The sequence below is a fragment of the Schistocerca piceifrons genome, chromosome 7, assembly GCF_021461385.2.
Source record: "Schistocerca piceifrons isolate TAMUIC-IGC-003096 chromosome 7, iqSchPice1.1, whole genome shotgun sequence".
Classification (NCBI taxonomy): Eukaryota; Metazoa; Arthropoda; class Insecta; order Orthoptera; family Acrididae; genus Schistocerca; species Schistocerca piceifrons.
The window spans coordinates 438,459,795-438,472,613 of NC_060144.1; the positions used below are offsets into that span (position 1 = coordinate 438,459,795).

Here is a 12,819-nt window from a genome sequence, read left to right on the forward strand (position 1 = left end):
GCGATGTCGGAGACTTTGCTTTACCGGATTCCTGATATCCACGGTACAATGGCGCAGTAGTCCGAAGGCAAAATCCGCACTTCATCGCTACCTCGGAGATACTGTGTCCCATCGCTCGTGCGCCGACTGTAACACCACGTTACAACTCATTTAAATCTTGATAACCTGCCACTGTAGCAGCAGCAACCTACCTAACTGCGCCAGACACTTGTCTTATACATGCGTTGCCGACCGTAGTGCCGTATTCTGCCTGATTACATATCTCTGTATTTGAATAAGCATGCGTATACCAGTTCCTTTGGCGCTTCAATGTACGGAAACAATCATCTATTAAAGTTTTCACGAGATGAAAATGAAATGGTAGCTGAATCAGTGACGCTACGATTTTCAGCTACATAGCTTTTGGCTGTATCTATTACGTATCCGTACACGCAATCTCATTTCATATAGTATATTATCACCACTATCATCGCATTCCATTTAACATCCCCTAATGTATGAAGGCTGCCTCTATACATTTCCATGCATTATATTCAGCTGTACGCACCCTGTTAGCTCCTGCATATTTTCGTATTTCACATACCCACCTTCTGTTAGGTGGTCGCCTTAGTACTTTACCATCTTTTGGAATCCCGCCATCAATTTGCTTAAATCCGCATAGCATCATTCGTGCGGTATTTGCTGTTTCGTGCCTTAATTTACGTTCCAGCTGTACAACTCACAATTGTGCCTCCCAGGCTTTGCTATAAAGTACATGTCTGCACAAAAGGTATTTTCTCACACTTCTTTGTTAATGATACGTACTACACAGTATCACTGATTTAGCTACAGTTTTATTTTCGTCTCGTGGAAACTTAATAGATCAGATGATGGTTTACTGTTGATATGAAAAGGTGTATGTTCATTATGTTGAAGCAACAGAAATTGCTCAATGTGTCAACCATTTTATTAAACGAACACACTGCATGATAATGTAAGGCTTATTCAGTGTACTTCTGCCGACGTCAGCGACGCCTACACTTTAATGTTAGTTTGTTATGCCGACAACAAAACAAAATATAGCATTTCTAAAAGACTAGACGTTTTAATGCCATTGTAACTGGCTAAGTACAACACAATTTTGGAGTGTGCCTAAATGTCATAAAATTGTTAGTGCATGTACACTTATCTCACTGTTCTGCTCTAAAGCCGTGGTAAAGGTGTTACGAATACAATGTAAGAAAACTACCTATAATCTATTATTAGCGTTTTTGTTACTAAAGAATCTACACCATTTTCTGAGACTTACCTTATCCTGTTTCTTCGTCATACCATGATTGACAATTGCGTGCGCCACCTACAAATGATAATCGCGATTTGTTAACTCAAAGCCACTCATACCACACAAAGTCCTGTCAAATGAATCAGAACAATCATCTAACCGATATTTTCCCAAACCACACATACAAAGTCAAATTTTGGTGAACAGGGCTTGACATTAGAACGATTCATACCTTTAAAAAATGGACCTCGAAGAAAAGATTAGTCTACTGCGCACACAGAGGCCACCGAGCAATATTTCTTACGTGCTCCGCACCTGAGTGCTACCGGAAAATATCTATAACAGGTGTAATGGAAAGTACCCTCCGCAATGCAATTTCAGTGATTTGCGGAGTACGGATGTAGATGCGGGAGACAGAGGACAACATCAAACCATTCTGAAGACTACGGACTTAAAAATAAAATAAAAATGTCCCTTTCAGAACGCATGTGTTGCCGAGCCGCTAAAGCGAAGTGTCCATACCACAACGTCAGAATCGTCCTTACGTGGTGTTAAGTTCACATGCACACGCTCCCAGTTAATGTCCTGCAACCGTTAAGCGAGTGGTTGAGTGGACGGGGATTTAGAATCCGCTTCTTCGAACAGTATCTGGCGCCAGTTCACACGTCACGCACAACACTGACAACGCACAGGAATTGGATGAACTTGGTACAGACATTTAAATTTCCACTTTTCGATTCCCTTTTAAGATCAAAATGGCAGCGTGAGATTTTAGTTTCTGATAGGACTGTCAGACTTTCACACTAAATATACGGGAGGTTTTGGAAATGATGGCCATGATAGTCCTATCGTGGCACTGATGGCAAGTTTTACCTTTTTGAGACCGTTGTACCTAACTGTACACGACAGTGTACACAAATAACGAGTGTTTCCCGAAACGTTTACATATTGAAACTCCTTTCTACAAAACAAGTTGTAAATGAATTCATCATTGTACATGGCACTCAAAAATTTTAACTAAAACAACTTTCACAGCATAGTAGGACTACTCATTCACCAAAACATTTAATTACAACGACTTTGAACGGTACAGAAATGTTAGCATAAATAAATAAAACTTTATGAAATATGACGGAAAATATTATCAAATACGTGAGATGGGTAAAATATGGGAAAAACTGTAAAATATGGGAGACGTCCCGAAAATACGGTAGACGCGAGGAAATGTAGACAAAATACGGGGGACACCCGTAAAATATGGGAGACCTGGTACCCTAGTTGCTGGTGCTTCTGCAGGATAAGGAAACACACGTTTTTGGTTTCTGCTGTGCTGTTTTAGAAGACCTTTCCTCCACAGTTCATTTGGAACCCACTATAAGTAGCCTTTTCCCATATCGAATGGTATGTTTGGTAACTGAGTGTATGGACAATGACATCCACTCACACCAAGCCGCCAGAATGGAAATTTCCACTACTAGATTGAGTACACCCCACCTCAAACTTTATGGAGTTCATATAACTGACGTAATTTCTAGCACAATAAAGTAACAACGAGTGTCAGCAGGTGAGTCGCTGCCCTCACTAAACAAATCAGCTGCGACATACTGGTAACTGTTTCATCAACGTTTGGACACTGTTCCCAAAATCTGTGAATCCCTTTCACTTCACTGTCAAGTTATATCTTACACACGGATGAAATAATCACATTGCGCACGTCGGATTGAGGCTGAACTATATTTTTAAATGCTGCGTGGCTCTTACGTCAGTTTACGATACGACATAATCTGTCAATGAACACAGTGCACATAGTGGTAAGACGCTATTCGTGATGTGACTACAAAAACGAATTTGTATCCTCCCCGCTTAACAGAGCGTAGCGTATAGCAAGTTACACACTCAGGTGACGAAAGTCTTGGGATAGCGAAATGCATTTATACAGATGGTGTTAGTATCGGGTACACGAGGTATAAAAGGGCAGTGCGTTGGCGAAGCTGTCATTTGTACTCCGTTGATTCATGTGAGAAAATGTTTCCAACGCGAGTATGGTCGCACGACTGTGAACGCGGAATGGTAGTTGGAGCACGATGCACGGGACATTCCGTTTCGGAAATCGTTGGGGAATTCAATATTCCGAGATACAAAAGGTCAAGAGTTTGTCAAGAATACCACATGTCAGGTATTACCTCTCACCACAGACAACGCTGTGGCCGACAGCCTCCACTTAATGACTGAGAGCAGAGGTCTTTGCATAGAGTTGTCAGTGCTAATAGACAAGCAACACTGCGTGAAGTAACCGCAGAAATCGACGTGAGACGTACGACGAACGTATCCGTTAGGACAGTGTGGCAAAATTTGGCGTTAATGGGCTATGGCAACAGGGCAACAGACGACCGACGCGAGTGCCTTCGCTAACACCAAGACATCGCCTGCAGCGCCTGTCCTGGGCTCGTGACCGTATCTGATGGACCCTAGACAACTGCAAAACCGTGGCCTCATCACATGAATCCAGATTTCAGTTCGTAAGAGCTGACGATAGAGTACGAGTGTGGCGCACACCCCACGAAGCAATAGACCCAAATTTAAACAGGGCTCTGTGCAAACTTTTGGTGGCTCCATGTGTGTGGCCTACGTTTACATGGAATGGACTGAGTTCTCTGATCCAACTGTACCGATCATTGGCTGGAAATGGTTATTCGGCTACTTGGAGACCATTTACAGCCATTTAAGGTCTTCATATTACCATGACAATGTTCCATGCCACCGGGCAACAATTGCTCACGATTGGTTTGAAGAAAATTGTGGACAATTCGAGCGAACGATTTGGCCACGCGGATCGCCCGACGTGAATCACATCGAACATTTTGAGACATAAGAGAGAGGTCAGTTCGTGGATAATATCCTGCACCGGCAACACTTTCGCTATTATTAACGGCTACAGAGGCAGCTTGGTTCAATACTGCTGCAGGGGAATTTCAACTACTTGCTAAGTCCAAGCCGCGTGGAGTTGCTACACTACGCCGGGAAAAAGAAGGTCTGTCTGGATATTAGGAGCTGACCTTGAATTACATTCAGACATTCAGCCTCGCAGGTTCCCCCCCCCCCCCCCTCCCCCCTCGTCACAATTTTACTTCAATGTTATAGTGTTGATCCTTTGCTTAAATGTTCCTCCACAGTCAGCCTGTCAGAAAGAATTCCTTGAAACATCAGCACCTTGTAACATGTCCATTTTAGGCATCAAACGAGTAACTATCTTTGCTGTTTCTTGAATTACTCAGTTTATGCCTCCTTACCCGAAACTTCTGCGATTCCAGTCTTTTCTGCAAGTTCTGACAGACTATGGCTGTCGCGCTCAAGCTCCTTTATTGCCTGTGGACACCATCTGCTGAAGAACAATGTCTTTCCGGTCTTGTGCCACCTTCTCGGAATATTGTTTTTGACCTACATCGTCTCCGTAACGTTGCTTCAAGAAAAAAAAAAATTAACGTTCCACCACCATTTGAGACAAATCACAAGCTCGATTTGTAGAATTTCACCTTTGCTTGAAACACAGTTTGGAAACTAAGCGAAATATCAATAATGTGAATCGACGAGGTTACTCGGGAGGTTTTGACGGATACGGAGCAATGTTAGGTTCCTTAACAGACCTCACATTTCGAACTATAAATGCGATATTGAAAAAGGAGATAGAAGCAGCAGGCTGTTTAGCATCGTACTGTGACTCGCTAATGCCTTGTGTACACATCGTGCGAGGCTGCAGTGTGCGGTAGCGCACGACGTGCCACGCAGTTCACGCAAAAGAAACGAACAAGCCGGTGCAGGAACCAGCACAAAGCGTAACAATATCTCACTGCCGAACTTACTGTACTTGCAGCTTAGTAGTCACGTGGTTAGTTTGCGTGCAAGTCCAGGTGGACAATGAATTTGCCTGGTACGAATATCCCCGATAGCTACTTTCTAGTTTACCGGCCGGCTACTGGATTTCAGTTCCTGCTTAATTTTCAGCCCACATGCCGGTATGCACCTTTCAGGTCGTTATTTTCGCTTGTTAACTTCTACAAAAATGTTCAGTCCATGAAAACTGCGGTGTGGCTTGACTCCAGTCGACTTCCAACAAATGGTGAACTGCCGATGCGGGGACCGCCTCTTACATTGTGACAAAAGCAGTTCATCATCATCATCATCTTGGACAGATTCCAGCCACTGGCTGGGTCTGTCGGGAACACAAGCCTCTCCATCGTGTTCTGTCTTTCCACCATTCCCCCTCTTCCACCTTCGCCCAGTTCTCTTCTCGTCACACATTCCTTCACTCCCTTCACCCATCTATCTCTTTGTCTTCCTCTGGGCCTCTTCCCCTCCAGTTGCAGATCAAACATCCTCTTTGGAATTCTTCCCTCATCCATTCTCTTCATGTGTCCATACCGCTGCAGTCTTGATTTTTCTATCCTGTCCTGTACTGGTTCCTCCTTTAGTCTTTCCCTCACATACACATTTCGCAATCTGTCTCGTCTTGTTACACTCAACCTGCTCCTCTGGAACTAGCCTGTATTTTACTTTTATCGCTTTTGTGCATTACCCATGTCTCACTTCCGTATGCCAATATGGGGACAAAGTAGGTTCGGTATATAATTCCCTTGGATTTCTGTGGCACCTCCTTGCTCCAAATAAGCCCCCTGATGCATCTGTAGAACTGCCCTGCTTTTCTGCACCTTTCACTTATTTCCATTGCGTTTCCCCCCTTACTTTCAATCATGCTTCCCAGGTACTTGAAGTTCTCTACCACTTGTAGTTTTTCCCCTCCACAAGTTATATCCACATTTGGCCTGTTCTTCTTCCTTGTTGTGACAATTATTTCACTTTTCTTTGCAGAGAAATGCATTCCATATTGTGCTGCCGTTGCCTCCCATACATCTAACTGCTCTTGCACCTCCTTCTCGCAATTTCCCCATAACATCAGGTCATCGGCAAAAAGCACTGCTTTCATTTTATGATCTCCAATTGCATCTGATACTTGCTGTAGGATTTCATCCATAACAATAATAAACAATAAAGGCGAAAGTGCACTTCCCTGTCGCAGCCCATTTTCCAGCTTGAACCATGCAGTACGTTCCCTCCCCACTTTCACACAACTCTCACTTCCCTCATACATTTTTCTGACTTTTCGTGTTATCTCTTCATCTATCCCTTTTGCGTTCAGCACATCCCAGAGCTTGTCCCTACAGATACTGTCATACGCCTTCTCAATATCTAAAAAGGCCATTATTAAGTCCTTCCCGTACTCATAGTGCCTTTCCTGCAGTTGCCTTACCGCAAATATGAGGTCCGTTGTTGATCTTCCCGGTCTGAAACCATACTGCTCCCCTTGCAGTCTACTTTCAATACTGCTTCTTATTCTCTTCTCCAGGATCTTTTCATAGATTTTTCCACAGTGGCATAGCAGGGTGATTCCTCTGTAGCTCTCACATCTCCTTTTATCCCCTTTCTTGAAGATCGGGACTATAATTCCTTTCTTCCAATCCTCAGGAATTCTGTTCTCCTTCCACACCACCCTCAGCACTCTGTATAGCCACTGGGTTCCTACTTCTCCTGCTGCTCATATCATATCCACTGTTACTTCGTCCCAACCTGGCGCCTTGCCCCCTTTCATCCTCTTTATGGCTTCTTCCACTTCATTCCAAGTTAGATGATCAATTTCCCCACTATTATAATCGTCTGCTGCCTTAGGCTCTCCAACGCTGTTAGTTACCCGCTTGGCGGCATTCAACAGATCTTCAAAGTACTCCTTCCAAATCTTTTTGAGCTCATGCATTTCCTCCACAACTCTTCCATTATTATCCATGATCCTCAGGCACTCGCTTCTGTCGTTCCTCTTATTTCTTACCATGGTGTAAAGTACTTTTTGTTCCCTTCACTGTCCTCTTCTAACATTCTTGTCCATTTTTCCATCCACTTCTTCTTCTCCGCCCCTACTAATGGTCTGTGCCGCTTTCTTGCTTTCCTTATATTTTACCCTAGCTTCCTCTGTTCGGGTCTGGAACCATTCTCTGAAGGCTTTGTTCTTTCGAAGTACTGCCTCTTTACATATGTTGTTCCACCATGGGGTTTCCTTACTTCTCCTCTTTGTGCTAGTTCTTCCGCACACAGTCTCAGCTGCCTCAACTAGAGCCCTCTTAAAATCTCCCCATTCTTCTTCCACTGTTCTCTGATCTTCCTTTGGCAGCTTCTTCCTGATCAGTGTCTGGTACTGGGTCCTCCGTTCATCCTCTTTCAGCATCCATGTCTTCAACCTTTTCTCCTGTATATCTGTTGCCCTCCTATCTTTTTTCTCTCTCAGGGTGGCTACCAACAGCCGATGGTCACTGTCTAAGGCCTCAGATGGAATGACCTTAACATCTGTGAGGCTGCTCATCATCTGCCTATCCACTAGTACATAGTCTACTACTGAAGTTTGGGACCAGTCTCCACTATACCAAGTTATTTTGTGGCTACTTCTCTTCTTGTACCAGGAATTTGCGATCGCCAGCCCATTCCTCTTGCAGAATTCCAGCAACAATTTTCCTTCTCTATTTCGGTTCCCCCAGCCCTCTGGTCCCATTATCTCCTCGAATCCTTTCCTGTCTGTGCCAACATGTGCATTGAGGTCCCCTATTATAATCTGATTACCTCCATTTAGCTGCTTTTGCATGTCATCTTCAAATTCCTCCTTCTCCTTTTTTGTACACCCCACCCGTGGGGCATATGCTTGGATGATTTCAATGCTTTTTCCTTTCACTCGTACTCTGGCTTTTATCATTCGATCATTGATACCTTCCACCTCCTCCTGCAGACCCTCTCTGACCACTATTGCCACTCCATTTCTTCCCCTTTCATTCCCTATCCAGTACAGACAAAAGCAGTTAACAAAAGCAGTTAAAGTAAAATAATTTTGGTTCAAGTCTTTATATTATTTCTTACACTGCCTGCAAATTTATAAATTTTCGAACCATATTTCTCTAGATAAGAGCAACCGAACTCAGACGGTTGTTGAAAGGGATTAGAACGATCTTTTTATTTCCTCTGCAAAGCACAATTAACTTCGTGCCAATCAGAAACCACAAAATGTAGCCGGTAGCGCGGCCCCTCCAGCCGAAGGTTCGAATCCACGCTCGGGCATGGTTGCGTGTGTGTTGTTCTCAGCATAAGTTAGTGTAAGTAGTGTGTAAGTCTAGGGACCGATGACCTCAGCAGTTTCGTCCCTTAGGAATTCACACACATTTGAACATTTTTTGCAGCCGGTAACAGGAAGAAACATTTGTTGAGGAAAGCTTGACGGAATGAAGTCCGAGCTTCAATTCTCTCAACAGCGTAAATTACGAGTTCGCATGACAACTCTGAATTTTCTCATTGACTGCATCGGTCCGGCTGTGCAGCTAGAAGTATGTGCAGCAGAGATATGGGATCTACTTTGCACGTCGAAAGCGAAATTTAAGTTTGAGCAACAACATACAGATGATCTCTTCTACCAAGTACCAGACACAGTGTCGTCTCGCAACAAGCATACACTGTTTGCCTTTAGCCGTGCAGGAGCGACTGCAGCTGTGATTGCGACTCCTACGTGCGAATCCCTACAATAGCATACAATCATAAAAAATCTTGTGTTTAAAGGGTAGTGGATCCTCTTCTCGTATCCAAGCAGCGAAAATCACATGGAAGAGTGAGGACTGTCAATTAAAAATCTGTCGTCAAGACCTTCACTTAGTACTACTTTCGTTGTGTCACCAATATTATATACAGTAGCAGACATTAGAACGAATGCTGTCACACAGAGCATTGCAACGACGAACAATACAGTAACGAAATATACGTAGAGGTTGTTGCTGAATAATTTATTTACTTACTCCCCCCCTCCCCAACGCGCGTTCGCACGCACGCATACGCACAGGTTTCGTAGCTCATAGCATGAAGTGGAAACCTCAGTGATGTTGGACAATTGAGAAAACACGTTATAATGGCTTCCAGAAAACAATAAAGTACGACGTATGAATAATTAATTAACACTAAACCGCTATATAGCGTTCCTGTTCAAAGATTATAAATGGACTTTTGAAAATACCAGAAATGATACTCTTCGAAAGAAAACTGCTATTCTTTCAACTGTAGCGAGTTGCTGTTTATCCAATACTGCTTGCTTACTATTTAAAGGACTACTCTGATGGACGACGAAGATCATTATCTATTTACAAGCTGTAGTAGTAGAGTCATATTCACACTGAAAATTTGTACTTGTTATGCTTCTAACGGCACTTGTTGGGCCTTGGACCTAGGTAAACAGATTGTACGTACGAGGAGTGGCTGTCACGATATTTTGAAGGTATTTTACGAATATTTGGGTAATTCTAAAATCTCTCTATGTTTTCCGGTGGCCTCTTATAGACCTGTTCTCTAAATTAGAGTGTCCTCTTTCTCAGCACTCATGTAAAAATCTTAGTTCATATGAAACTATTTTTAATTATTTGCTTAATTTATCATGAGGGGCACGTGTACTGTAGAGTTGTGTAATCCCCAAATTATTTTAATGTGTCTGTGCGAGATGTGCTAGTATCTACTTCAAGCAATATTCCTGGTGTTCGCTTCAGCTGGGGTCAAGACTGCAGATATTTAAGACTGCATGACCCTAGAAGATAACTAGATAAAACAAAATAGAGTTTACACAGGAAACAAATTAGCAGTCCGGTCTTCAAGTGAACGCGAGAGACTAACTGTAAAGGGTGTCTAAACGAGTTTCTTGCACACGTGTGTGTTTAAAGCGACGTTAAACTGCACGACCAGTGACGTGTATTTCTGATACCAGCGGGTTATATTTACACCTTTCCAACAGTGGGTGCTTTCGAAAGTTTCAGACGAATTGTTTGCTGTGAGTCCGCTTAATCCTGATAAGCTATCATTCGAGCTGTGTCTGCCGATGACAAACATATTAATCACCCGCATCAAACATAACTGGTTTCCAACAGTTAGTTTTCGAAAGGTCATAAGCTCTTCGTACAATATTAGTCACTAATCGCTTTGTGATGCTGTAGAACATGTAGAACCGACACCATGCTATTATATCACGCTCCACCGTCGACACAGAACCTGGCAGTGAAGTGGTGGGTGTACGCCAGTAAGGAAACGTATGGGTCGACGTGAAGATGAGATAGAATAGCGGAAATGTGTTCGGGCGGTGCCGATGACTACACTATGAAGGCATTGGCTGGTTTGTTGATCTATCAACGCGTAATGTCCAAAGTGTCTACGAGGAAAGATGTACCACTCGTATGCACGTAAAATGACGTAAAAATAGTGATCGGAAATCGTTCATAATCGAGAGTGCCAATCCGTTTCGAACCAGGCAAGAATTGCTACTGCCAGTGAATGCAAGTCCATCTCCACCAGTTTCTGAGCGAACACAATGTACGGAATTGTATGCAATGAACATTTGGTGTCGGGTAAGTCGCAGAAGGCCATCTCTCAAAGCGGTACCTGAACCTGCAAGTCTCCAGTTGGGCAAATAATACAAGGGTCAGTGACTGTAGCAGTGTCGTGTGTGCACAGGCGGCCTAATGAGTATTTAAACCGTAGTGTGACAGTGTGTGGAAGGTATAGTACAGGCAGACGCCGCTTTGTGATGTTTTGAGAGTGTTTCTCGTACGATAATTTGGGCTCCACGCATTAAGTTTACCATGAAAATGGATCAGGACGCTTATGTCAACGATGAGGAAGTGTTGTTCTTTCTACATATCCACGAGCAGTATGCTGTAGATACTCCGGTCTACCAAGATGACCAAATCCGTGTGCACAGGGCTGCAAGATTTGGCGAACATTCACACACCCAATCGCACCGTAACTGGGCTGCTAAATCACCTCATCTTAATCCCACTGAAAATACACTGAGGAGACAAAGTTCGTGGGATAGGTATATGCACATATCCAGATGGTGGTAGCACCGCGTACACGAAGTATAGAAGAGCGGTGCATTGGCGGAGCTGTCGTGTGTACTTAGCCGACTCATGTGAAAAGATTTCCAAAGTGACTATGATCGCACGACGGCAATTAACAGACTTTAAATGCGGAATGGTAGTTGCAGCTACACGCATGAGACATTCAGTTTCAGAAATCGATAAGCAATCCAATATTCGAGATCCACAGTGACAACAGTGTACCGAGAATACCACATTTCAGGCATGACTTCTCACCACGGACAACACAGTGGCCGATAGTGCTAACAGACAAGCAACACTGCATGAAATGGCCGCAGAAATCAATGTGAAAGTACAACGAACGTATCTGTTAGGGTAGTGCATCGAAATTTCCTAACAGCACGACATCGCCTGCAGAGCCTCTCCTGGGCTCGTGACCATATCGGTTGTACAATACACGACTGGAAAACCGTGGCCTGGTCAGATGAGTCCAGTTTTCATTTGGTAGGAGCTGATGGCAGTTTTCGAGTGTGGCGCAGACCCCACGAAGCCACTGACTCAAGTTGCTGACAAGGCACTGTGCAAGCTGGTGGTAGCTCTATAAAGGTGTGGGCTGTGTACGCTTGGAATGAACTTGGTTCTCTAGTTCAACTGAACCGATCACTGAATGGAAATTATGTTCAAATGGCTCTGAGCACTATGGGACTTAATTCCCGGCGGGGTCAGGGATTTTCTCTGTCTCGTGATGACTGGGTGTTGTGTGACGTCCTTAGGTTAGTTAGGTTTAAGTAGTTCTAAGTTCTAGGGGACAGATGACCATAGATGTTAAGTCCCATAGTGCTCAGAGCCATTTGAACCATTTTGAACTATGGGACTTGACTTCTGAGGTCATCAGTCGCCTAGAACTTAGAACTAATTAAACCTAACTAACCTAAGGACATCACACACAACCATGCCCGAGGCAGGATTCGAACCTGCGACCGTAGCGGTCGCTCGGCTCCAGACTGTAGCGCCTAGAACCGCACGGCCACTCCAGCCGGCGGTTATGTTCGACTACTTGGAGACCATCTGCAGTCATTCGTGGACTTCACGTTTCCAAACATGGATGGAATTTTTATGAATGACAATGCGCGAGGTCACCGGCCCACAATTGTTCGCAACTGGTTTGAAGAACGTTCTGGGCAATTCGAGCGAATGATTTGGCCACCCAGATCGCCCGACATGAATCCCGCCGAACGTTTATAGGACAAAATCGAGATGTCAGTCAGTGCAGAAAATTCTACGCCGGCAACACTTTCACAACTGCTGAAGGCTTTAGAGTCAGCGAGGCTCAGTATTTTTACTGGGGACTTCCAACGACTTGTTGAGTCAACGCTACGTCGTGTTGCTGCATAACGCCAGACAAAACGAGGTTCGACGCGATATTAGAAGGTATCCCCTGACTTTTGTCACCTCAGTGTATCGGGACGATTTGGGTACGTAGCTATCAGCATCTCTGCAGTTACGTAGCTCTATGGGATGTAATCATCAATGAGTGGTTTCAGCTGAATATGGCATACCTGAATAAACTTGTTAACATACTCGCCGAATTGAAGCCATTATTAAGGTCAGAGGCAGTTTTACGTA

General features: G+C 43.9%; 1 protein-coding gene across 4 annotated transcripts in view; it reads right to left on the reverse strand.

Annotated features, from left to right (window-relative positions):
* The window catches only part of LOC124804745 (protein daughter of sevenless), a 258,427-nt gene that overhangs the window by 114,020 nt on the left and 131,588 nt on the right, over window positions 1-12,819 (reverse strand). For 2 of the 4 annotated variants that reach the window (XM_047265042.1, XM_047265045.1), the window contains exon 2: window positions 1,289-1,336. The exons of the other annotated variants lie outside the window; for them this stretch is intronic. In XM_047265042.1, coding sequence (XP_047120998.1) covers window positions 1,289-1,336 — 48 coding nt within the window. The remainder of the gene's footprint in view (window positions 1-1,288; window positions 1,337-12,819) is intronic. 4 annotated transcript variants of the gene reach the window in all.